This window comes from Aegilops tauschii, chromosome 5 (assembly GCF_002575655.3).
Source record: "Aegilops tauschii subsp. strangulata cultivar AL8/78 chromosome 5, Aet v6.0, whole genome shotgun sequence".
In the NCBI taxonomy this organism is placed as follows: Eukaryota; Viridiplantae; Streptophyta; class Magnoliopsida; order Poales; family Poaceae; genus Aegilops; species Aegilops tauschii.
In genome coordinates this window covers 576846811-576869895 of record NC_053039.3, presented here as the reverse complement: position 1 = coordinate 576869895, position 23085 = coordinate 576846811, and the positions used below count along the sequence as shown (strand labels likewise).

Here is a 23085-nt window from a genome sequence, read left to right as displayed (position 1 = left end):
AACAAGAAGAGTAGAACAAGAAGAAGACTAGAACAAGAAGAGTATGTCATTTATGCGCTAACTTACGTGAAATGGATCATATATGAGCTAACTAAGTTGAAATGGGTCGTTCATGAGCTAGCTAAGGTGAAATGGATCATTTATGAGCTAACTTAGTTGAAATGGGTCGTTTATGAGCTAACTAAGGTCAAATGGATCGTTTTTTGAGGTAACTAAGGTCAAATGGATCGTTTTTTAGCTAACTAAGGTGAAATGGATCGTTTTTGAGCTAACTTACGTGAAATGGATCATTTATGAGCTAATTTAGTTGAAATGGATCTTTTGGAGCTAACTTAGGTGAAATGGATCATTTAAGAGCTAATTTAGGTGAAATGGATCGTTTTTTTAGCTAACTTGGTGAAATGGATCGTTTATGAGCTAAATTAGTTGAAATGGATCGTTTATGAGATAACCTAGGTAAGATGGGTCATTTTGGAGTTAACCTAGTTGAAATGGGTCATTTTAAAGCTAACGTAGGTAAAATGGATCATTTAGGAGCTAATCTAGGTAAAATGGGTCATTTTTTAGCTAACTTGGATGAACTGGATCATTTATAAGCTAACCTAGGTAAAATGGGTCATTTTAGAGCTAACTTAAGTAAAATTGATCGTCTATGAGCTAACTAAGCTAATTAAAGCTAAGTCTAGGTCTTTATGCATGTGTTAAGCAAAACACTAGATAAACTTACCAAGATCCAGGAGGTGTAGCAGCGGGGTGGCTCGTGTCGGTAGCTGGAGAAGGATCGTGCGATGCTTGTCTGGAGTTACGCTGCACCAAAGATCATTTCCAATGTCTTGTTAGCATGATGACACTCAAATGTTAAGACTAGCAAGTAATGTCCATTCAAATAAAACTCACCGTGGTCCCAGGAGCAATCACTGGCATCGGCGGAGCGGTCTGACCTGTCTTCTCGCACACAGACTGCACATTTGGTTTCGACGACTCAGTCATACTAGTTAGTAATGAGACAAACACTACATGAATGTTTTGGCTAATCTGTAGAAGAAACTTACCACAAGGAGCTCGTACATGGCCCTTGCCTGCATGTCATTCCGTGCCCTCTCCTCCTCCATCATCTTTGTCGTCCTCTCCTCCAACTCCTGCTGCTTCTCCGCCGCCTCCGCCAGAAGTTTCTCCGTTCGATCTCTCTCACTCTGTATAGCAGCCTGCAACACCACTCACATGACCATTTGTAATCATTGATGGAAGCGCACACAATGTTATGGAGAAAGATAACTGAGTACGTATCACTAACCTTGATGGCGAGTTGCACTGGCCGTTCACGAGGCCTTATCTCAGGAGCGGAGCTCGACTGGCGCGCCTTGATCTCCGGGAGAGTGCTAGGACAACGGATAAGTCCATCTCCAATGGCTATGGAGCCATGGGACCTCCCGCCACCAGATATCATCACCAGCTCTGGATCAATGGGACCCTGGCTCGGGTTAAAGTCCTCCCCTTTCCTCGCCTTCCCCTCATCTCTATATCTCACGAGCCTGTTGTGGGAGGAGATGTTGGTGAAGTTGTTTGCATCATCGAGGTCAGACTGAGAGAAAGCCTTGACTTTCTTGAAAGAGGCAGTGTGGGCCATGGCATACAGGTCGTACACCTCTGGCACCTTATCCACCTTATGGTGGCGTGCCTGAAAGAGAGAAACAATGTAAATTAGTAATTAAAGGGCTCAAGCTAGCATGATGAATGAATTGCATGAATCATGAAGCAAACCACATACCCAGTTGCGCCTGAACTGATATAAGTTGGAGCTGCCTTGATGGTGTGGCACACCTTCCATTTGGGCACGTTTTTCCTTGGCCTCGTTGTGGAGGGCTAGCCATTCTTTTGAGCACCACTCATCGACCAACACCTCCCAACAATCCATCCGATCCGCACACCATCTCGGAGGCGCCTAAGTTAGCAAATAGAAACTTGAGCGCTACGGCTAAGAATTACTAAATGAAGGAACTTAAGTAGAAGGCCTTAAGAATTACCTTCATGTACTGCTCCTTACTCAGGAACTTATCGCGGCACGCCGGCTTGGTCTTCTTGATACCACGCAAGGCGTAGTAGTCTCGAACAGCCTGCACCCGAGCCTCGTGCCGTAAGTTCTGGAGTAGGCACTTGCAGACGTTCTCGATAACATGTGGCGCGTCCTCCTCGTATCCCTCCTCACACCTGTAGAATGTCTGCAATCAAATGAGACAATATTGATTAGTACAATTAATAACTAGCTAGTTGAAGATTTTTAAATGTGTAAAGGAGAAATTACCCAGAACGTCCTGATCACCATGTCTGCCCTCGTGTCGCACACGACACCGTCGATAATGACATCCGGCGGGGCCGGGGCAGCCACGTAGTGCTCCCAGCTCAATCCAAGCTCTGGAAGCCGACCCTCACCAGGCAACGTGACAAACCCCGGGAAGTTTTGCCGGCAAAGAACTCCAAGGATGGAGTTGGGCCGGCGGACACTATGATGGTGGTCCCAACCCCTGCAGCATGACAAGGCCAACGCATTAGTTATTTGAAGAAATGTGAATGCACAAGGTACAAAAATATTAAATGCACTTACGTACCTCTCCCCATCAGGGAAAATCAACCACCTCTGCTCGCGGGTCGCCGGCACGGACGGGAGCCGTGTAGCACCACGCTGGTAAACGGTGCCCCCCTCCTCCTCAAGATCAGTCGGCTCCCCGCCATCATCAGCATGGCCACTCGGCTCCTCGGGCTGATCCGGCCAGGTACCCCATCCGGACGTGTGCTCCTCCGGGGTCTCGTGGGCCGAATTCTCGTGGGCGAAAGGCCAGTCAACCCGAGGCTCGTGGGCCCAAGACCCGTGGACCGGAGGCTCGTGGACCGGAGTCCGTGTAGCCTCATCCTCGGACGAGTCCACCCTAACAGTCACGTGCTCGGGTGAAATAGCTGGGGGTGGCGGCGAGGAAGGCGCCGTAGCAGTCACCCTACCTCCTCTCCCGCGACCACGTGCCCCACCTCCTCTCTTCCTACCTCGTCCCCTGCTGGGCACCGCGGTCGACGAAGAAGGGCCCGGCGGTGTGGCCATACTGTCCAGCAACGCTCGGCGGAGAGGTGCGTCTGGAATGGAAGACCTCAGACCACGCGCCGACAAAGAAGGGGCCTTGGCGCGCTCCCGACCAGCGCATACCATCTTTCAACACCTGCCATGACAAACAGTAAACGAAATTAGTACAACATAAAAAAAGACCGACACGAAAGCGATACCCGTTGATGTCGTATTTGTCAAATGAACGGACCTTATAGTCAAAACCATTAGCGACTTGTCTCAATTCGGCGTCCATAGACTCTGAATTAGCCTACAAGTTTAATATGAGAGGATTGTTGCATTACGCACAAATTAGCGAATGAAACTGGGATAGCCGCCTACAAATTAGCCTACAAGTCTAATAGAAATTACCGTTTGTCTGAACCAAGAAATGAAACCGGGATAGCCGCCTCCTTGCTTTGCGAGAAGCTCATACTCTTCGACAGAATCCTTTTGGATCACCGCTCCATACGAGAATAAGGCGACGTATCGACTGTATGAAATATCCAGGAATAAGAGCAGTTCAAAGGAAATAGAAGTTGCGAAACTATGTACCGAGAACTTACTCGATGTACGGCCGCACTTCTATCAGGTTGTTGAAGATATACAACGAAATGGTCCGCCATCGTTCGTTATCCAAAGATACTGGATTTGAAACACTGGCTGGTGCGAGATTCCCTTTGAATAGGCTGAGGTTTGATCCACCCTTTTTAGGGTCGTCAGCATTGTACCGAGGCTTCGGATTATGCAAATGACGATTTTTGGCTTCGTAGTGTGCTGTCACGAAGTTTGCCGCCTCCTCAGTGATGAATGCCTCAGCCATCGATGCTTCAATTCTACGTTTATTTTTACATTTTTGTCGAAGTGTCTTCTGCATCCTCTCAGTTGGGTAGCACCAACGATTTTGCATGGGCACCCCAATCTTGCCTCGGTTGGGAGATGCAAAATCAAATGTTGCATTGGATTAAAGAACCCCGGTGGAAAGATCTTCTCTAACTTGCAGATCAACTCCGGCGCCAACTCTTCCATTTCTTCTAGCACGCCAGGCGATAGTTCTTTCGCACAAAGAACACGGAAGAAATAGCTGAGTTCTGCCAGTACTAGCCATTCATCCTCAGGGATGAAGCCACGCAACATCACCGGCATTACCCGCTCAATCCATATGTGCCAATCATGACTCTTGAGACCAAATATCTTCAATTTATCAAGACTGGCTCCCCTCTGTAGATTCGCTGCATACCCATCGGGGAACATCAACTGCATTTTCACCCACAAGATAATTTCCCTCATAGCTGGCCTTCCAAGATTGAACCATGCCTTTGGCTTCTTCCAATTCTGATTTCCTTTCGGTTCTTTCATGTATTGTAACGGCCTATCACATAGCGCCTCCAGATCGACTCTAGCCTTAGTATTATCCTTTGACTTCCCATCTATGCCGAACAATGTACCAAAAAGTGCCTCGGCGATATTCTTCTCAGTGTGCATCACGTCGATGTTGTGTGGGCAAAGGAGGTCTTTGAAGTAAGGCAGATCCCATAAGCATGTTTTGTGAGTCCAGGCGTGCTTAGAATTATACCCCTTGAAGTACCCTGGACGCTCTGGATCTGGCTCGAGAGCGTTTAACTGATCCAGGGTCTGTTGGCCTGTCAATGCAGGTGGTGCAAAGTTTTTGACAACTCTACCTCTGATGAAGTTCTTCTTGTCTTTCCTGAACTTATGGCGAGGATTCAGGAACTGTCTATGCATGTCGAAGCAAGAAAACTTGCGACCGGCCTGAAGCCAACGAAACTCAAGAGCTCCCTTGCATGTGGGGCACGGGAACCTTCCATGCACACACCAGCCAACGAATAGCGCATACGCCGGCAAGTCATGCGTCGAGTACATGTACCAGACACGCATTATGAAGTTCCGTTTGCTATAGGCGTCGTATGTCTTGAACCCATTATCCCAGGCTTCTTGTAATTCGTCCTTAAGCGGTTGCATGTACACATTCATATTTTCCCCGGATAGTTGGGCCCTGGAATTATCAACGTCAGGAAAATGTTCTTTCTTTGCAGAATCTGTCCGGGGGGAGATTGAGTGGAAAGACAAATACGGGCCAACAACTGTATTGGGCTGCTGTCATACCAAACACACTGAACCCATCCGTGCTGATGCCAACTCAAGGATGCCTCGGATCTGCCGCTTTGTCACCATGTAATTCATCAAACTTTTTCCACGCAACACCATCCGATTGTGTACAATCATCAGATTCCCATCTGCATCTAGTTCGGTTCTTTTGCCCGTTTTGTGCCATGTCATCTGTCTGGCCGTCTCTTCGACCATGAAAAGACGTTGAAGTCTTGGTACGATTGGCATATACCAAAGAACACTAACGGGGATTTTGGTCTGTGTCTTCTCACCCATACCGTTGTCTACCACAACATACCTGGAAGACTTGCAAATGGGACAATAGTTCAAGTCCGCATAGTCAAGCCTAAACAAGACACATCCTTTCTCACAGGCATGTATCTTATCATAGGGCATCTTCAGTGCACGGAGGATTTTGTCCGACTGGTACAGGTTTGCAGGCATTACATGGCCTTTGGGTAGAAAGCGTCCAAATACTGTCATCATTGCATCGTAGCATTCTCTGCCCAAGTTGAACTGAGCCTTCAGAGCCATTACTTGTGAGATGGCATCCAACTGACAAAGCTCAGTGTGCTCATGGAGCGGACGTTTTGAAGACTCCAACATTTCGTTGAAGGCCTTTGCAGATTCCTCCATCTCCTCGTCCGAATCTCGAGCATCATCGAAGTCTTGCACCATGTTTTCCATCCCGGTACCATGCTCGTCGGTGCGACGACGATCCACCTCAGCTCGGTCACGTTGGGCAGACTCACCATGAAATGTCCACACCGTATAATCGGGCGTAAAACCATTCTTCTGCAGGTGTTTGCCCATTTCAGCCTCTGTCCTCTTTTCCCAATTGCCGCACCGTAAACAGGGGCACCAGGTTTTCCTCTGGCCATTTGCAAATGCGGCTCACACAAACCCCTTGGTTTTTGTGAACCATTCAGTGCTCCATTTGTTCTGACCAGTGTGACCGGTGTACATCCACGCACGATCACTCATCTTGACTTTCAGAGCTACTAGACACACAACAAATATATATATATATATATATATATATATATATATATATATATAATTCACCATGTATATATTCATCAGTTGATCTACTTTGTCAATTTTATTACGTCCATGCAACCTACACTCTAATAGGTAATGATAGGTCCTAATCCCACCCGAGTATGTTTAGATTGGGTTCATTTTCCCATGCTATGCTCTGGATCCTACGCAAAATTTCGGCAGCACCTCCCCGCTGTTCTCCTGATACACGTCTCTGCAATAAACAGAGAGGATGTGTACCCGGAGAACAACAGGGGAGGCACTGACGAAATTTATGCGTCGGATCCAGAGCAAAGCATATGGGAAAACGAACCCAATCTAAACATACCCGGGCTGTTCATGGATAGCGTTGGACAATTCGAAAGAATCAAGGTTATAAATATGCAAATGCATGCATATTTATAACTATGACGCTTTCGAACGGGAGACACATATTGGTTACACATACTGATGATTCAAGACACATATATAGCTAGCTATCAAGTTTCATCGGAATAGATCAAATAATTAATGGGGGAGGAGGACATGTCATTTGTGCTCACCCACGAACGAAGGGGCAGAGCTCGTCAAACGCACGGCGAGGCCGTCGAACACCAAACCTCGCAGCGATGAAACAACTGCACATTTAAAACTACCCGATCAACACAATTATATATGATGTTTTTCATAACAAAATCGAAAGATATATGACCTAACTAATAATTCATAAATATATGACCCCGTCGGCTTCTGGAAGGCCAAAGAACACCTTTTCGGGAGGTGTCGGGGGTCGGGGTGTCGTGTCGGTCTCGGGGTGCTGTGTCGGGGTCGGGGTCAGGGTGCCGTGTCGGTGTCGGGGTCGGGGTGTCGGGTCAGGCTCGGGGTCGGGGTGTCGGGGTCGGGGTCGGGGTCTCGGGGTCCGGGTCGGGGTCGGGGTCGGGGTCTCGGGGTCGGGGTCTAGGGGTCGGGGTGTCGTGTCGGGGTGCCGGGTCGGGGTCGGGGTGCCGTGTCGGTGTCGGGGTCGGGGTGTCGGGTCAGGCTCGGGGTCGGGGTCGGGGTGTCGGGTCGGGGTGCCGGGTCGGGGTGTCGGGTCGGGGTGCCGTCTCGGGGTGTCGGGGTCGGGGTCGGGGTCGGGGTCTCGGGGTCGGGGTCTAGGGGTCGGGGTGTCGTGTCGGGGTGCCGGGTCGGGGTCGGGGTGTCGGGTCAGGCTCGGGGTCGGGGTGTCGGGGTCGGGGTCGGGGTCTCGGGGTCCGGGTCGGGGTCGGGGTCGGGGTCTCGGGGTCGGGGTCTAGGGGTCGGGGTGTCGTGTCGTGGTGCCGGGTCGGGGTCGGGGTGCCGTGTCGGTGTCGGGGTCGGGGTGTCGGGTCAGGCTCGGGGTCGGGGTCTCGGGGTCGGGGTGTCGGGTCGGGGTGCCGGGTCGGGGTGTCGGGTCGGGGTGCCGTCTCGGGGTGTCGGGGTCGGGGTCGGGGTCGGGGTCTCGGGGTCAGGGTCTAGGGGTCGGGGTGTCGTGTCGGGGTGCCGGGTCGGGGTCGGGGTGCCGTGTCGGTGTCGGGGTCGGGGTGTCGGGTCAGGCTCGGGGTCGGGGTCTCGGGGTCGGGGTGTCGGTTCGGGGTGCCGGGTCGGGGTGTCGGGTCGTGGTGTCGTCTCGGGGTCGGGGTGTCGGGTCGGGGTGCCGGGTCGGGGTCGGGGTGCCGTGTCGGTGTCGGGGTAAGGGTGGGTGTGGTGTCAGGGTGTTGGTGTCGGGGTGTCGTGTCAGTGTCGGGGTCGGGGTCTCGGGGTCGGGGTGTCGGGTCGGGGTCGGGGTGCCGTGTCGGTGTCGGGGTCGGGGTGTCGGGTCAGGCTCGGGGTCGGGGTGTCGGGGTCGGGTCGGGGTCGGGGTGCCGGGTCGGGGTCGGGGTGCCGTGTCGGTGTCGGGGTCGGGGTGTCGGGTCAGGCTCGGGGTCGGGGTGTCGGGGTCGGGGTCGGGGTCGGGGTGTCGTGGTCGGGGTCTAGGGGTCGGGGTGTCGTGTCGGGGTGCCGGGTCGGGGTGCCGGGTCGGGGTCGGGGTGCCGTGTCGGTGTCGGGGTCGGGGTGTCGGGTCAGGCTCGAGGTCGGGGTGTCGGGTCAGGCTCGGGGTCGGGGTCGGGGTCGGGGTGTCGGGGTCGGGGTCTAGGGGTCGGGGTGTCGTGTCGGGGTGCCGGGTCGGGGTCGGGGTGCCGTGTCGGGTCGGGGTGCCGTGTCGGGTCGGGGTTTTTTCCTCTTTTTTCCTTTTCTTCTTCTTCCTATTCTTCCTTTTTTTTTCCTTCTTCTTCTTCTTCTTCTTCTTCTTCTTCCTCCTTTCCTTTTTCCTCTTCTTCTTCTCCTCCTCTCCTCTTTTTTCTTCTTCTTCTTCCTATTCTTCTTTTTTCTTCTCCTCCTCCTCTTCTTCTTCTTCCTTTCCTTTTTCCTCTTCTTCTTCTTCTCCTCCTCTCCTCTTTTTTCTTCTTCTTCTTCCTCTTCTTCTTTTTTCTTCTCCTCCTCCTCCTCTTCTTCTTCCTTTCCTTTTTCCTCTTCTTCTTCTCCTCCTCTCCTCTTTTTTCTTCTTCTTCTTCTTCCTCTTCTTCTTTTTTCTTCTCCTCCTCCTCTTCTTCTTCTTCCTTTCCTTTTTCCTCTTCTTCTCCTCCTCCTCTCCTCTTTTTCTCTTCTTCTTCTTCTTTCCTCAAACTAAACTAAACCTAAAACTAAACCTAAAACTAAACTAAAACCAAACCTAAAACTAAAACTAAAACTAAATCTAAACTAAAACTAAAACTAAAAAGGAAAAAAACAGAAAAAAAGGAGGGGGCTCACCTGGGGCAGGGCTGGTGGAGGAGGCCGGTGGAGGAGGGGGGCGGGGCGGTGGAGGAGGTGGCCGGTGGAGGAGGTGGCCGGGGCGCGGGGGCGGCCTGGGGCGGCGGGGGGCCGGGCCCGGGGCGGTGGGGCGCGGGGCGGTGGGGGGCCGGGGCGCGGGGGGCCGGGGCGCCGGGGCGGCGGGGGGCCGGGGCGGGGGGGCGACGGGGTGGTGGGGCGGCGGGGGCGACGGCGCCGGGCGGCAGTGGCGACGGGGCGGGGGGGCGACGGGGCGGTGGGGCGGCGGGGGCGACGGCGCCGGGCGGCAGTGGCGACGGGGCGGGGGGGCGGGGGGGCGGCGGGGTGGTGGGGCGACCGGGCGGCGGCGAGTGGTGGGGGCGGCGGCGCGCGGCGGCGGCGGTGGGGTGGGAAGTGGTGGCGGGGCTCGGCGAGGAGAGAACAGAGTAACGGGTGGGGGGTACGGGCCGTTAGGTAGTGTCCTCTTTGCCGTCCGCCACTCTTTGCCGTCCGCCCTTTTGCCTCTTTGCCGTCTGCTGGCAGACGGCAAAGAGGTGGGCCGTTAATTATTTTCCAAACGGGCGGGGGGTGGGGGCCACCTCTCTCTTTGCCGTCTGCCAGCAGACGGCAAAGATTCTTTGTCGTCCGCTGGCGGACGGCAAAGAGCTCGCAGATGGTAAAGAGCTTCTTTGCCGTCTGCCATTTCTTGGCCGTCTGCTTTTGGGTAGCTGATGGCAAAGAGCTGGCAGATGGCAAATTAGCTGATTCCAGTAGTGCTTCCTTAAGGCACAAACAGCTTGGTACTGAGATACATTTTCCACCGTGTGATGCAAAGTTTCATTCGGTTTCTGCACACAATGCTGCAATTCTGTCAGCCCCGCTGGTCGTTTGCAAGTTCCTTCAAAGGTTCTAACAAACACTCGGGTGAGCTCTTCCCAGCTGTATATACTGCCAGGTGACAGCTGAGTCAACCATGCTCTGGCCGAGCCCTCCAACATCAGGGGAAGGTGCTTCATGGCCACTTCATCATTGCCGCCACCAATATGCACATCCACTCGGTAATCCTCTAGCCAAGTATCAGGCTTGGACTCACCAGTGAACTTGCTGACTCCAGTCGCCAACCTGAAGTTGGGAGGAATCACCGCAGCTCTGATGGCTCTGGTGAAACACTCGGGGCCTGAAACAGGTACTCTGCTGCTAGTCGGTGGTCTCTGTCGCGGCCCTCTCTGTGTGCTCTGTTCCTGTCCACCAGACCTTGAACAAGAATTGATCTTGCATCAAAGCCCGGCTCTCTGGGGTGGACTGGACCTCTGCGCTCGCCACTGTGAGGGCGTCTGTCATCATATTGCCGAGGCACATTCGATCCACTCCTCGGAGGAGGTGTGGTCACTCGACGACGGTCGTCACGACCGAGTCGGTGATCATACTGCTCATGGTTCCTGTGCCGATCTTGCCGGGGCTCACGTCCCTCACGCCTCGGGGGCGATCTTGGGCTGTGGGCCGACTGAACTGTGTCCGCCATCACAGACCTGCTGTGAATTCTATTCCGTGATTGAGATACAGCTATATTCTGCTCTCCTGCCGCCCGGAGCAAAGCCTGAATCTGCATCAAACCTCGGCCGGCCTCCGATTGGGAGGGCTGAATCGACTCCGCTATACGGGCTGTAGCAGTTAGATTTTCAATCGGCGTGCGGTATACCTGCGGTGGAGGTGGAAAAGCTGCCGTCGACTGGAATCAGGGATCCGCTGCCGAGCGCGCTAGTCGAGAGCCCGCTGGAGGTTATCCAGTCGAGTCCGTTCAGCCAGGTTGGCCAAGCGCACCTCCTCCAAGGCCCGAGCCTCGGGGGTCTCCCCAACGATGGGAGTGTGAAGTGCATCCATATTGCGGCGGCGAAGCTCTTCCCTCTGCTGTGAAGAAAGTGGCTCGGGGCGGTACTCCTCGTGGGCATGCGACGGATCGTCGTTGCCATCACCGCCGTCCTCGCGGGGTAAGCCAAGAGGACTGCGCGGTCCGTTGACCATTAAAACTTCTGCCGCGGGATCGCTGCAGTCGCACTCGGATACAGTCTCTGCGGAGCCAGTCGACAGGTCGAACATGCCGTAGAGAGTTTCATCGGGCTCGATTGCCGCGACTTGTGGAGTAGCTGACTGGCGGGCCACCGCATGCCTCACCCACCGCTGAAGCCGCGACCGACCGGATCGCTTGCGACGGTGCGCAGCGGGGAGCGAGGGTACCACGGGAGTCGACTGGTACTGAGTCGACTGCTGCCGGAGGAGGATGCCGCGAACGCACGCGCGAAAGTGCGTCGCCCCGCGGACGGGGAGCGCCTCGACGTCGAGTGGAGCTTCCTGGAGCCAGGCGGAGTCGTCGGCAACGAAAACGAGCGCGCCGAGATGGATCTCGCGGCCCTCAGCCAATCCTCCGCTGGAAACCATGATGATGGAAATCGGAAAAATTGCAACTTCACCAAAAAGTCGCTAAGACACCAGCCCCAAGGTGGGCGCTAACTGTCGTGGTTCTAAGACTGGCAGTAGAAGAGGGGGGTAGGTATGGAGAGGCAAGATCCCAGCTATGGTGAAGTTGTACGCACGAGTTTTACGAGTTCAGGCCCTTCTCAGAGGAAGTAATAGCCCTACGTCTCCGAGCACGGAGGCGGTCGATTGGATTATGCGTGTGGATGTTACAGGGGGTGCGAACCCTTGTCCCAGAGGAGGGGGATGGCTTATATAGAGTGCGCCAGGACCCCAGCTCCCCTCCGTTACGGGGGTTCAATGTACATAAATATACGGCGTTACTGGTAACGCCAGCAATAAGTATTATAAATGACTTTAAAGACTACGGAGTGAACGCCTGACCGTTGCTGTGCTGGGCGACTCCTGATCTTCAATAGGTCGAGTGGTTCTTTATATGGTCGAGTGATCACAGGAAGGACAGATCTCCGAGTGGTTGATCAGTCGAGTGGATGGCACTCGATGCCTTGGCAGGGCCCTTCCTGTTGCCTTTTAGGTTTCTTTGCTTCTTTGATAATGACCCTGGATAGGGCTTATAGGTCAGGCCTATGACCCTACCCCAGGTCTATGTCATCGTCACCGCGTCCATGACGACGAGTATTGACAGCATGGTGCAGTTGGATCTCGACGATGGATGCGGCTGGATGAACGAGCGCAGGGCGGTGGCCCTGTTAGGCGACGTGGCGGCGTTGACGGCTGGTCTAGCAAGGTCGATGCATCTGTACTTGCTCTTAAGATGGATTGATGGAAGACGGCGGTGACGGCCCTTGCAGTATGCGCATGTGGTGCCCACTGGAAGTGTGCCGGACCGGTGTGTTACCCAAACCAGGTATTGTGGCTTAGATGAGACATCCGGCATTAGATGTTAAGTGTTGATGCGATGTCTGTTTGGTATTAGGTTCGGACATTCGGCACCCCTTCATCACGGGGATAGGAGTAGCGACAGGTGTTGTCAAGATGGTGGTTTCAGGCTTACTGATGTATTACCTTGTAATGGCTTTGTGAATTATTAATAAGATGGTTGCACGCATCATTCAGATACAGAGGCCGGGTGTACATCCTCCATTTCCAAAAAAAATCTGGCCAAAATTGACAGGTGCCCTAACAAACTCGCTGCTACGTAGTACACGTGTTTGATGTTTTCTTCCTTCTTGCATGCATGCATGCACGCACGCCATCGACGAGTGCCTGCCTACACACATATATTCGGTCGATATGTCGAAGCAGGGCATGTATGCAATGCCTGCCCGCATATGTAGCCGTTGGTTTCGCAAGCATGCACGCCGAACGTACCAACCAACCAGTGTCATTCCTTGCTTGTTGTTTCAATTAGTCGTCACGATTAACTTTAGTACTCCACATGGTTGTTGCCTGCTCCGTTTGCATATAGAACGCGACTCGTGCTTGGCGTGTAAGCGGTAGAATATACGTTGCTCGATCTCGATTTGGATGTATGCTCCATCCCTATCTAGCTTCGGACTTTTAGTTTGCATGCATGCTGTACAGGCACCACGACCACACAACCTGGTCTCCTAGCTAGCCCGGACCTAACACCTACTCGCGCACATAGCCACATATATTCACGGTACCGGTGCCGATTAGATTAGACATGGGCCAAATCGCGTGTAGTTGTCAAGGATCGTTGATAAGGGATTGTGTTGTTGGGCCTATCTCCGTAGCTAGCCATGCCATGCATGTATACATATAGAAATGAGCTACACTTGCCTAATTAATTTGGTGAGCTTGTGTTATATACATCGGCAAACAAGCACGTAACATTCACATGGATCGACATGACTTGATTGTGGATAGTTAGTGATTTCTTGACATTAACATGTGGTTCTGGAGATTTTTTGAACAGAAATCAAGAAAAGATACATTCACAAAATAAGTCATGTTCCACTAATAATTAAGTTAGCTGCTAGCTAGCTGTCCCACTTTCTTGCAGCCCGCAATGCATATGGACGTGTACCTACGCCCGACTGGTCGATATAGGTGCAAGGATCAGATCGGGGTTTTATCTGGCTGGCCTACTTAAGTTGGAATCATCAGCTCATGCTTAAAAAGGTGGCCATTTCCCATAGTAATTCAAGCTGAAACTAGATATTTTATGTTTGTTTGGAAGACAGAATAGCACGACGTGATCTCATGATTAGATATGTGTTCTGTCCCTCCGCAAAAAAACACATGACTCCTCACGCACCTGACGCACTCTATATGCATGCATGCATGCATGGCTCCACCACCAGTTAGGTAATAACGCAATTTTGTCTGAAAATATCAAACACCTGAGGGGCTGCCTAATTAACTTGGGATTGGATGGTTAGTCGTGCAATTATATTGTTAGGTCCACATAGATTAACTGTTGGGTTTAATTTTATGTGTGTCTTGTTATGACGGAATAGTCTTATAGTGTGAGCTGACATTTATCTAGGTGTCTATGGTGACTTCGCCAATCTCGAATCTCCACGACACCATACTTTAATGTGTGTTGTGTGTGCCTTTGAGGTGATGTGCATGTGTCTCTGCGTCTAATTGTAGTATGTGGTTTTTGTCAATAATAAAACACCAACAGGTGGGGCCTTACACCATAAGGCGAAATTCCATTGTGCTTCATTGTATTTGGTTTCGGTTATCACAATTCGCAAACATAAATACCAGTCTTATCCCTCCATCCCGATCATTTGACTCATCCTAATAAACTTTTTCACTTATGTGCACTTCCTCTCTGACGTCACAGCCACCATGCATGTCCATCATGTGTCACTCCACCATTGAATTATCGGTACCAATGAAGTATACCCTTCCTCTATTGTCTCTGTTCCCACTCCCCCTCATCGCTGCTCCTTGTACCTGCATTGACAAGGTCTATCATTGCAGTTGAGAACACTAGATCGTTATCTTGTGCCTTCTCAATCTTCTACCGGTTATAATATGTAGCACGTAGACCGCCTCTCAATCTCTAGGAGCACAAAGAAACCCTACACTGGCAAAATCACCAACTCAAACCCCTAACTTGAATCATAATCTCACCTGCAGTGGTATTCGGAATATATAATTTTTGCTATGATAAATTGGAAAATGATTCACCAAATACACACAAAACTTATGCAAAGCTACCATCATTGCTAACATTTCCTTTTGGGAGGTGTTTGTTTCATGTTTTTTCGCCCGTCAACTGTTTACGTCGTAAACAGAAACCGTTCCGTGCGTTTGGTAACAACCCTCAGTAATCACATCCCTCCGTAATCGGGTCCAGGCTAGTTATCAGTCGATACCCCCCCCCCCCCCCCGCCCCCACCCCCCACCGGTAACGTTTCCTTACCACCCCGAGCCCTCCTCCCCCGCGACTCCCCTCGATCTGTCTGCGCCGCCCACCTCCTCCCCCGTGACTCCCCTCGATCTGTCTGCCCCGCCGCCTCCCTTCGACCTCCTTCGAATCCAGCACCGCCACCTTCCCTCGACCCCCTTCGAGTCGAGCGTCGCTGCCTTCCCTCGTTCCTCCTCTCCTGCTCCAGCCGCCGGCAACGACCACTCCAGCTGCCGCCGATGCCGACGAGGATGGACTGTTGAAGCCGCCGGTGAGGAGCAAAGGGCCATCTGCAGATTTCTAGCTGATATCTTCCTCCTACATCAACCTCCTCTGCATATCCCAAGGTTAGGGTTTATGGTCCATGTTCTCGATTTGAAGTCAAAAAATATGTGTTCTTAAGGTACATGTTTCCTTTACACTGCAGAACCAAACAAAACGTGGTTGGTCCAGTCCGGAGCTGTTACAGACTGTATTCAGTTCCCCTTTACGTTTACGTTACCACTCAACGAAACAAACACCTCCTTGAAGTTAACTAAATGCATTTCCGTGGGGTTTGTGATATGACTTCCATTGTTTCTCAATTTGGGAGTAGCTACTCAGCTTATCCTGCAAGCTTTTTCCCGCTCATCTTCTGAAACTAATAATGGTGTTGGTGAGACATTGCTACCTTCTTAATGAATAAGGGGAGCTCCTGTTGGTTTCTGAAAAAAATAGATCATAAAGGGAAAAGAGAAGTCCGCTTTCTAGTTACTGGATAAAGATGAATATAATTCCTTGCCTTTCACAATATATATAGTACTACATCCATAGATATATATCAGTTGCCGGGGACATTTGTTTGTTCCTATGTATTAATGTGCCCAGTATATTTACCGTTGTTCGTTTGTCTTGTTCATGGTGTCGTTGTGGAATCGAACGCAGACCCTCCATCACCTGCCATTGATGCCTATGTGTCAAGATATTGTACTGTATTATTGCTATCCATCCCTATTATTATGCGCATCTTGAGATTGGCCGATCTAGCTGGCGCGTGGTAAGTGTAGATAGATAGACTCTGCTTTCCATTATATCGTATAACTATTGAGATGTGCCAATCGATATGATTACTTACGTAATTAATCAAGCAGATCAAGATAAGGTTGCACTAATAGTTTAGTTACCACAAAGAGCCAAACCACACACACACACACACACACACACACACACACATGCAAACTTGCCATTGGATGAGATGATCGATACCTTAATTTGATTCTACTGGCTAACTATACGGATCAAAAATGATATGTAGCTAACTACTACAGATCGAAATATGCAAGTAGATCATGCTAATTAACCCGACAAGAACATCATCATCGTCCTCCTCATCACCAGGGAATTAAGTATAGTAAATAAATAGTAATAATGCATATATCGTCAGTGGTGACATCAGTTTGTATTGTGTTCGTGGAGCTGGAGCTAGCACAAAACAACAAGGGATGCAGCTCTAAGAGCTGTACTTTCTTTTGTATGTATATATGTACCCATCTGCATGCCTTATTCACACAACACATTAAATTTTAATTTTTCTTTTGGATGATTTTGTTAGTGTTGTTTAGTCATGTATGTATGGGCAGGAAACAAAGCACGGTAGCACAATGCAATCTTTGCATATATGAGATCAAGAGAAGGACCTAGATCGATTAGCTTGGCGTCTAGCTAGCTTTGTGCTGTTGTGATCTTGATTAGTTAGCACCTAATTAATCAAATCGCCACATGCATGTCCTGACAGGAATAGGAAGGAAGAATTAAGCATGGGAGATTAAGTATGTGTGATCGTACGAGCTAGAGCTAGAGTGGTGTGTCGTCTTCTCCGTCGACGGAGCTGCGTTAAGTATGCCTAGCAGGGGGGTAGTAGGCGCTGCGTGGCGCCAAAACCGTTCGAACGGTGGCGACATTTCTTATTTGTAATCTTCTGATTCCGAGATCTACTGCTCTCAACCTATGGGCGCAGTATTTTTAGTCCTTGACATTTTGTTTTGTAGCCAACCAACAGCACACATGAAAGACAAACTTGATCGGGGCTTTGTTGATGCAATCATGACAGTAGCTCCGTACTAGCTTACATTAAGCCAATTGATGCCATTTTAGATTGCGCACTCAATCTTTTAAGTTAAGGAGCTCTTGTTCTTTTTGACGAAAGGGAAAGGAGGGGAGCTCCCTGACGTGGTGCTGTTAACTTTTTGAACTTTGGACCTACGAAACATTGTAAAAAAATTGTTATGTACATCTGGATTGAGATGCCAGGGGAGACACTCTCCTAAAATGATTTACAGAGTAAAGACACGAAGATCAAAAATAATGAAGGTAGATGATTCCAACTTGGCCCACGTTGCTCCTAGGGCGCAGCCCGGGGGATAACACCGTGACGACCACCGTCCTACCTCACTTTCGTTGCCACCACTAGGACATGCCGATGGGAAAAGCCCGCTTGCAAATGGTGTCGGGGTCTTCTCCTCGGGAGGTTCATGGTGGTGGCCCTCGACGAAGCTGCACAACTAATTGGCGGCCGCATCTCACCTATGCAGGCAAGCTGGGATGGCGACCCAAGGAATGGTGGGAGCGCCATTCTCCTTCCCTCTTGCCTGTGGAGGGGCGGGGGGTGCCGAGGTCAAATGATCCGGATCTGACACCTCAGTTTTGGATACGCTGGTGGTGGTGCCAGAGCATGCGGCTAAGGCGGCGCCCTAATTATGTATAAAAATTGATTCGATATGCGGCTAGGGCGGCGCCCTCGAGAGGTGCTAAGGCAGCGCCCTAAGAGAAAATAGAGTACTTTAGCTTAGAAGCGAGAATGAAACAATTGATTCGCTATAGTACATCTTAGTTTTATCTCACATATTGTGTATACAAATTAAGATAGAAAAGGTGGTAAGCAAAAAAGTCAATGAGAAAACAGAAGAGTGCTGGCTCAAAGTTATACTAAATTTTTTATTCAGTGTACACCTCTGCCCTAATTATGTATACAAAACAACATAGAAAATGTGGCATCCCCAACTCAAAGAGAAAACAAAGTAGTGATAGCTAGCTGGAAGGACAAAAAATGTGCGGACTATCGAGTAAAACAAGAGATACTATACACTGTAATTATCTCTGCCACAGTTGTATAGGAAAAAAAAAGATAGAACAATTGGTGAGCTTGAAGTCAAAGGGAAAAGAAAGTAAAGTCAGTTTCAAAGACCAAAAATGTGAAGGCTACCAAGTATATAATGGGTACCTTTTCCTACCATATTTTTATTAAGGAGTACATAGAAAAGGTGATGAACAAGAAGTCATACAATAAACAAACTAGACGCAGCATAAAAAATTTAAAAAGTGCATTGTCCAAATGGACAAGGATGCCATCTCCTAGCTGTATGGATTGACCTCCACTTGTTTAGCCATATATCTACGTGCACCGATTAGTCAACTGTTGGCTTATGGTCATCACAGGGGGGAAAAGATTACATTTTCTAGATGCTTTAATGTTAGTTGGGCCTTCATACGTAGCATTCCATGACGAGTGTTTGTCAACAAAGTCGTTGATTGTGCATCTCCAGAAAATAAGGATAGAATGTTTGTTCAAATGTATGCTGGTAGTTAACAGTGTTATGTACTAGGTCCAGATAGAGTTTTGGTGAGCTAGGAGCAGCGACACCTCCAACATCCAAATTAAGTTGCAACATAACCACATCATGTTGCAGGGTTGGTTAATTTATATTGAAAATTTCCCACAGCAGTTCATGCGTAAGGTGCGTAATATTCTGTCCATGGATGTAGTGTTGCTCTTATATTTTTCACTAGAGCCGAGCAAATTTCAAGATAAGTAAGTTAATCTCGGGTACCATACCACAAAAATGTTACGATTATATATCTAGAAAGAAACTGAAAGGTTTGCTAACCGGTCCATTCCGGTGCAACAGTAGAAGACAGATTTTTTCTTCTTCTAAATAGGTGGATACCCTTCGGTCTGTATAGACTGATGCATACAGCCAGCCACAAAAAAATTGTAGAAAAACTGAGGATGTTTGTTAAGCTCCGAGTCGCTGCCAGGAAATAGTGAAAACAACGTAGGAACATACTGAAACAAAAAGCTGTACAGAACCCGCATATGTTGCACTGTGCGAAAATAGCACTACACAATATATTTTTTGGAAAATATATATATTTAGTTGTGTTGGTTGGTAGAGACAAATTTGGGGAAGTTTTGGCCGGCCAATATTCCAGCACAAAGGCAAAATAAAGTAAAGGCAGCTTCAAAGGCCAAAAGTGTTTAGGCTAGCTATCAAGTATATAATGGGTACCTTTTCCTACCATATTTTTATTAAGGAGTAAATAGAAAAGGTGATGAGCAAGAAGTCATACAAAAAACAAAGTAGAGGCAGGATAATAAGAGATTCAACAGGTGTGCTGTCCAAATGAACAGGGATGACATCTCCGAGCTATCTGGATTGATCACCACTTGTTTAGCCATATATGTACCTTCACCGATTAGTCAACTGTTGGTTCATGGTCATCAAAGAAAAAATAAACAGATTACCTTTCCTGCAGACGTTATTTAGAATCTTAGCTGGAACTTTATACTCGGCGTTCCACGACTAGTGTTTGACAACACAGGAGAGGGTTACGCTTCTCCTGGAAATGTGGAAATATTGTTTTGTTACGCTAAATGTATGCTCATTAACAATGTTGTATACTAGGCCCAGAAAGACTTTTCGTGACGTTGGAAGAGTCCCAATAAAGTTGCAACGTTGGACATCTTTAACCCGAACCCTCAGATCGTCCATAAATTCTTTGTGGGAGTCCCCACATTCTTTGCCATCCACTTTTAAGCATTCACGGACATTTCTGGACGTCCCAATTCCAGCAAACTAGAGGGGAGGAGGAGGAGGAGGGCATTGGAGGAGTCCGGACATCCATCTAGCGAACAAAAAGACACCACGTCGGACATCCGGACATGCATGTCTCTGCTCAACCGTGACATGCAAAGGCATAGATGGATATTTAGGGGAGATGGTTTGTTGGCTGCCTCCTGCATCAGTGTCCGGACCAACCTGAGAATAAAAAGTGTGTCCAAGGTCAGCATTGAATATGCCCTAAGGACATAACGTTGAATGTCCAATTAAATTATATTCATATTTATTTTTTATAGGAAAAAAGTGCTTATTATTTTCCCTAGAGCTATTAAAATGTAGAGAGAATTAACCCCACGTACAATAGCAACATTTATGTTTAATTAGCATGTGCAAAAAATAGAGGACATAATCTTTCGATTTGGTCTCTGCATCGACTGATGCATAGAGCCAGGTAAAATGGACATAAGAACTGAAACATTTGTTTAGCCCCACGTCGCTGCGCGAAAATAGTGGAAACAATGCAGGAAGGAACATCCTAAAACAAAGTTGCACAGAGCCCCCCACATGTTTCACTGTGCCAAAATAGCACTACACTAGTTACTTTTGGTGTGTTGGTGGGTAGAGATGAATGTGGCAGAGAGCAATATTCGGGAACACTGTGTGCTTCTGTTTGCGTATGGCGCCAAGAACCCCTCCCTCCCTCTCACCAACACAAAGCAGCGAGAGAGAGAGAGAGAGAGAGAGAGAGAGAGAGAGAGAGAGAGAGAGAGAGAAATGTGGCCCACACACAGAGAGAAACAGAGGGAAAACAGAGGAGGCTGAGGCCGCGGCCGTGTATAAAAGGGCAGCGAGGGTGCGAGGGAGGCAGACACCCAACTTGTCACCACCATCCTCTCCTCCTCCTCCTCCTCTATCCAGTGAGCTCGAGTCGGCACTGCACTCTCTCTGCCAGCTCCGGATCGATCTCGGCTTCTTGATCGATCCATCGTTTGTTGTCTGGCCTAGCACACTCGGGTTCTTGGTCCAGTCGATCATGGTGCAGCCGGTGTTCGACGCGGCGGTGCTGAGCGGCCGGGCGGACATCCCGTCGCAGTTCATCTGGCCCGAGGGCGACAGCCCGACGCCGGACGCCGCCGAGGAGCTGCACGTCCCGCTCATCGACATCGGCGGCATGCTCTCCGGCGACCCCGCCGCGGCCGCCGAGGTGACGCGCCTCGTGGGCGAGGCCTGCGAGCGGCACGGCTTCTTCCAGGTCGTGAACCACGGCATCGACGCCGAGCTGCTGGCCGACGCGCACCGCTGCGTGGACAACTTCTTCACGATGCCCCTCCCGGAGAAGCAGCGCGCGCTGCGCCACCCCGGCGAGTCGTGCGGCTACGCCAGCAGCTTCACCGGCCGGTTCGCGTCCAAGCTGCCGTGGAAGGAGACCCTGTCCTTCCGCTCCTGCCCCTCCGACCCCGCCCTCGTCGTCGACTACATCGTCGCCACCCTCGGCGAGGACCACCGCCGCCTCGGGTAAGCAACCTGACCGTCCGTCCAAGCACAAGAGATTATAACGAGCGAAACAGAGCATGTCGCTGACGAAGAAGAGATGGGATTTTTGCAGGGAGGTGTACGCTCGGTACTGCTCGGAGATGAGCCGTCTGTCGCTGGAGATCATGGAGGTGCTCGGGGAGAGCCTGGGCGTCGGCCGCGCCCACTACCGGCGCTTCTTCGAGGGCAACGACTCCATCATGCGCCTCAACTACTACCCGCCGTGCCAGCGGCCGTTGGAGACGCTGGGCACGGGCCCGCATTGCGACCCGACGTCCCTGACCATCCTCCACCAGGACAACGTCGGCGGCCTGCAGGTGCACACGGAGGGCCGGTGGCGCTCCATCCGACCCCGCGCCGACGCCTTCGTGGTCAACATCGGCGACACCTTCATGGCGCTGTCTAACGGACGGTACAAGAGCTGCCTCCACAGAGCGGTGGTGAACAGCCGGGTCCCGAGGAAGTCGCTGGCCTTCTTCCTGTGCCCGGAGATGGACAAGGTGGTGGCGCCGCCGGGGACGCTGGTGGACGCCGCCAACCCGCGCGCCTACCCGGACTTCACGTGGCGGTCGCTGCTGGACTTCACGCAGAAGCACTACCGGGCCGACATGAAGACCCTCGAGGTCTTCTCCTCCTGGATCGTCCAGCAGCAGCAGCCCCAGCCCGCCAGGACATGATGGATTGCTCTGCTCCTCCCACCATTAGCCAGCCATTGATTCAGCTTAGCTGCTGAGACTGAGAAAAGAGAGACATCGTCATCCGTCGATCGAATGTTATTATTACAGCTTAATTGGTTGATCTAGTGGTAGCACGTACGTACGAAGAAGCATGGATGGATGGCAGGATTTCCTAGATGATAATTTCCTAAAACCGAGTCGTCGTCGTCGTCGTCTTTGCAGCCTTTGCCGCTCACTGCCATGAGCCATGAGCCATGAGCCGAGCTCATGAGCTCATGAAGGGTTTGTCGTGGGGTGGTGCATCTGTTTCTGTTTTGTCGTATCATCTGTGCCCGACTTTTCAAATGGCTACTCCACATAGGATAGTTGGTATGACAGTGGCACGACGGACAAGGTAGGGAGGGTGGTGACTCGATATCGGTCGCCTGCCAACTGCCGTTGCATCTCTTCCACTTGCTAGCTGCTCTACTGGTCTATGTAGGACGGAGTGACATAGCAGCAAGATGCACCGCGCGCTCCATCCCTGGCCGGTGGGAGAAGAATCACCCAAGAACAACAGATTCCATTCCATTCAACCAAGGAAGGCATCTTCTACCACTTTCTATGTGCTTTCTTTCTTTGGTGATGGAGATGAAATGAGATCACCATCAAGCAAGCATGGTAACAAGAAATTATGAAGAAAAAGCAAACATCAGAGAATTAAGCAGACATGGGACAGACGTAGGTAGATATACGGAAAAGCTGACGGGCGACCGCTCGCTGGCCTTTCGAATGTTTTTCATGATAGTTTTACTTGTATCGGGGCTGCCAGTTTCTTGAGGACAACATGGCATTTTCTGGGATTCCAGAAAATGTCATGCAACTCTGAAGAAACTGCTACCCCCCTCGACCAACTAAAACCGCCATCAAAATATTCGCAAACGCACCCTCCCAGCGAATGGTCGCCAGATAAGAGATGCATATGCAGAGGAGGAGCGGAATTTGAAGCCAGGAAGGGCATATATGCATAATACATATGTGACATGTCCATCTATCCGGACCATGAATGTATGGATGGGTGGAGCTGGATAGATGCAAAGAACAAGAAGGTGATGGGTGGGAAAAATGGAAATTGAGGGAGACAGGGGGCAT

General features: G+C 50.5%; 2 protein-coding genes across 2 annotated transcripts; one reads left to right on the top strand and one right to left on the bottom strand.

The window, feature by feature from the left end:
* Positions 1-723: 723 nt before the first annotated feature.
* Positions 724-1642, bottom strand: LOC141023227 (uncharacterized). The gene is made up of 4 exons (XM_073499574.1): positions 1295-1642; positions 1053-1205; positions 898-960; positions 724-807 (listed from the first exon to the last, which is right to left on the bottom strand). Exons 1-4 carry the CDS (start codon positions 1625-1627, stop codon positions 724-726), a joined length of 633 nt encoding a protein of 210 aa, XP_073355675.1. The 5' UTR covers positions 1628-1642.
* An 18843-nt stretch (positions 1643-20485) lies between these two features.
* Positions 20486-22147, top strand: LOC109772523 (gibberellin 20 oxidase 1-D). Its single transcript, XM_020331196.4, has 2 exons — positions 20486-21259; positions 21351-22147. The coding sequence occupies exons 1-2, from the start codon at positions 20778-20780 to the stop codon at positions 21952-21954; spliced, it is 1086 nt and encodes a 361-aa protein (XP_020186785.1). The 5' UTR covers positions 20486-20777; the 3' UTR covers positions 21955-22147.
* The last annotated feature ends 938 nt before the right edge of the window (positions 22148-23085 follow it).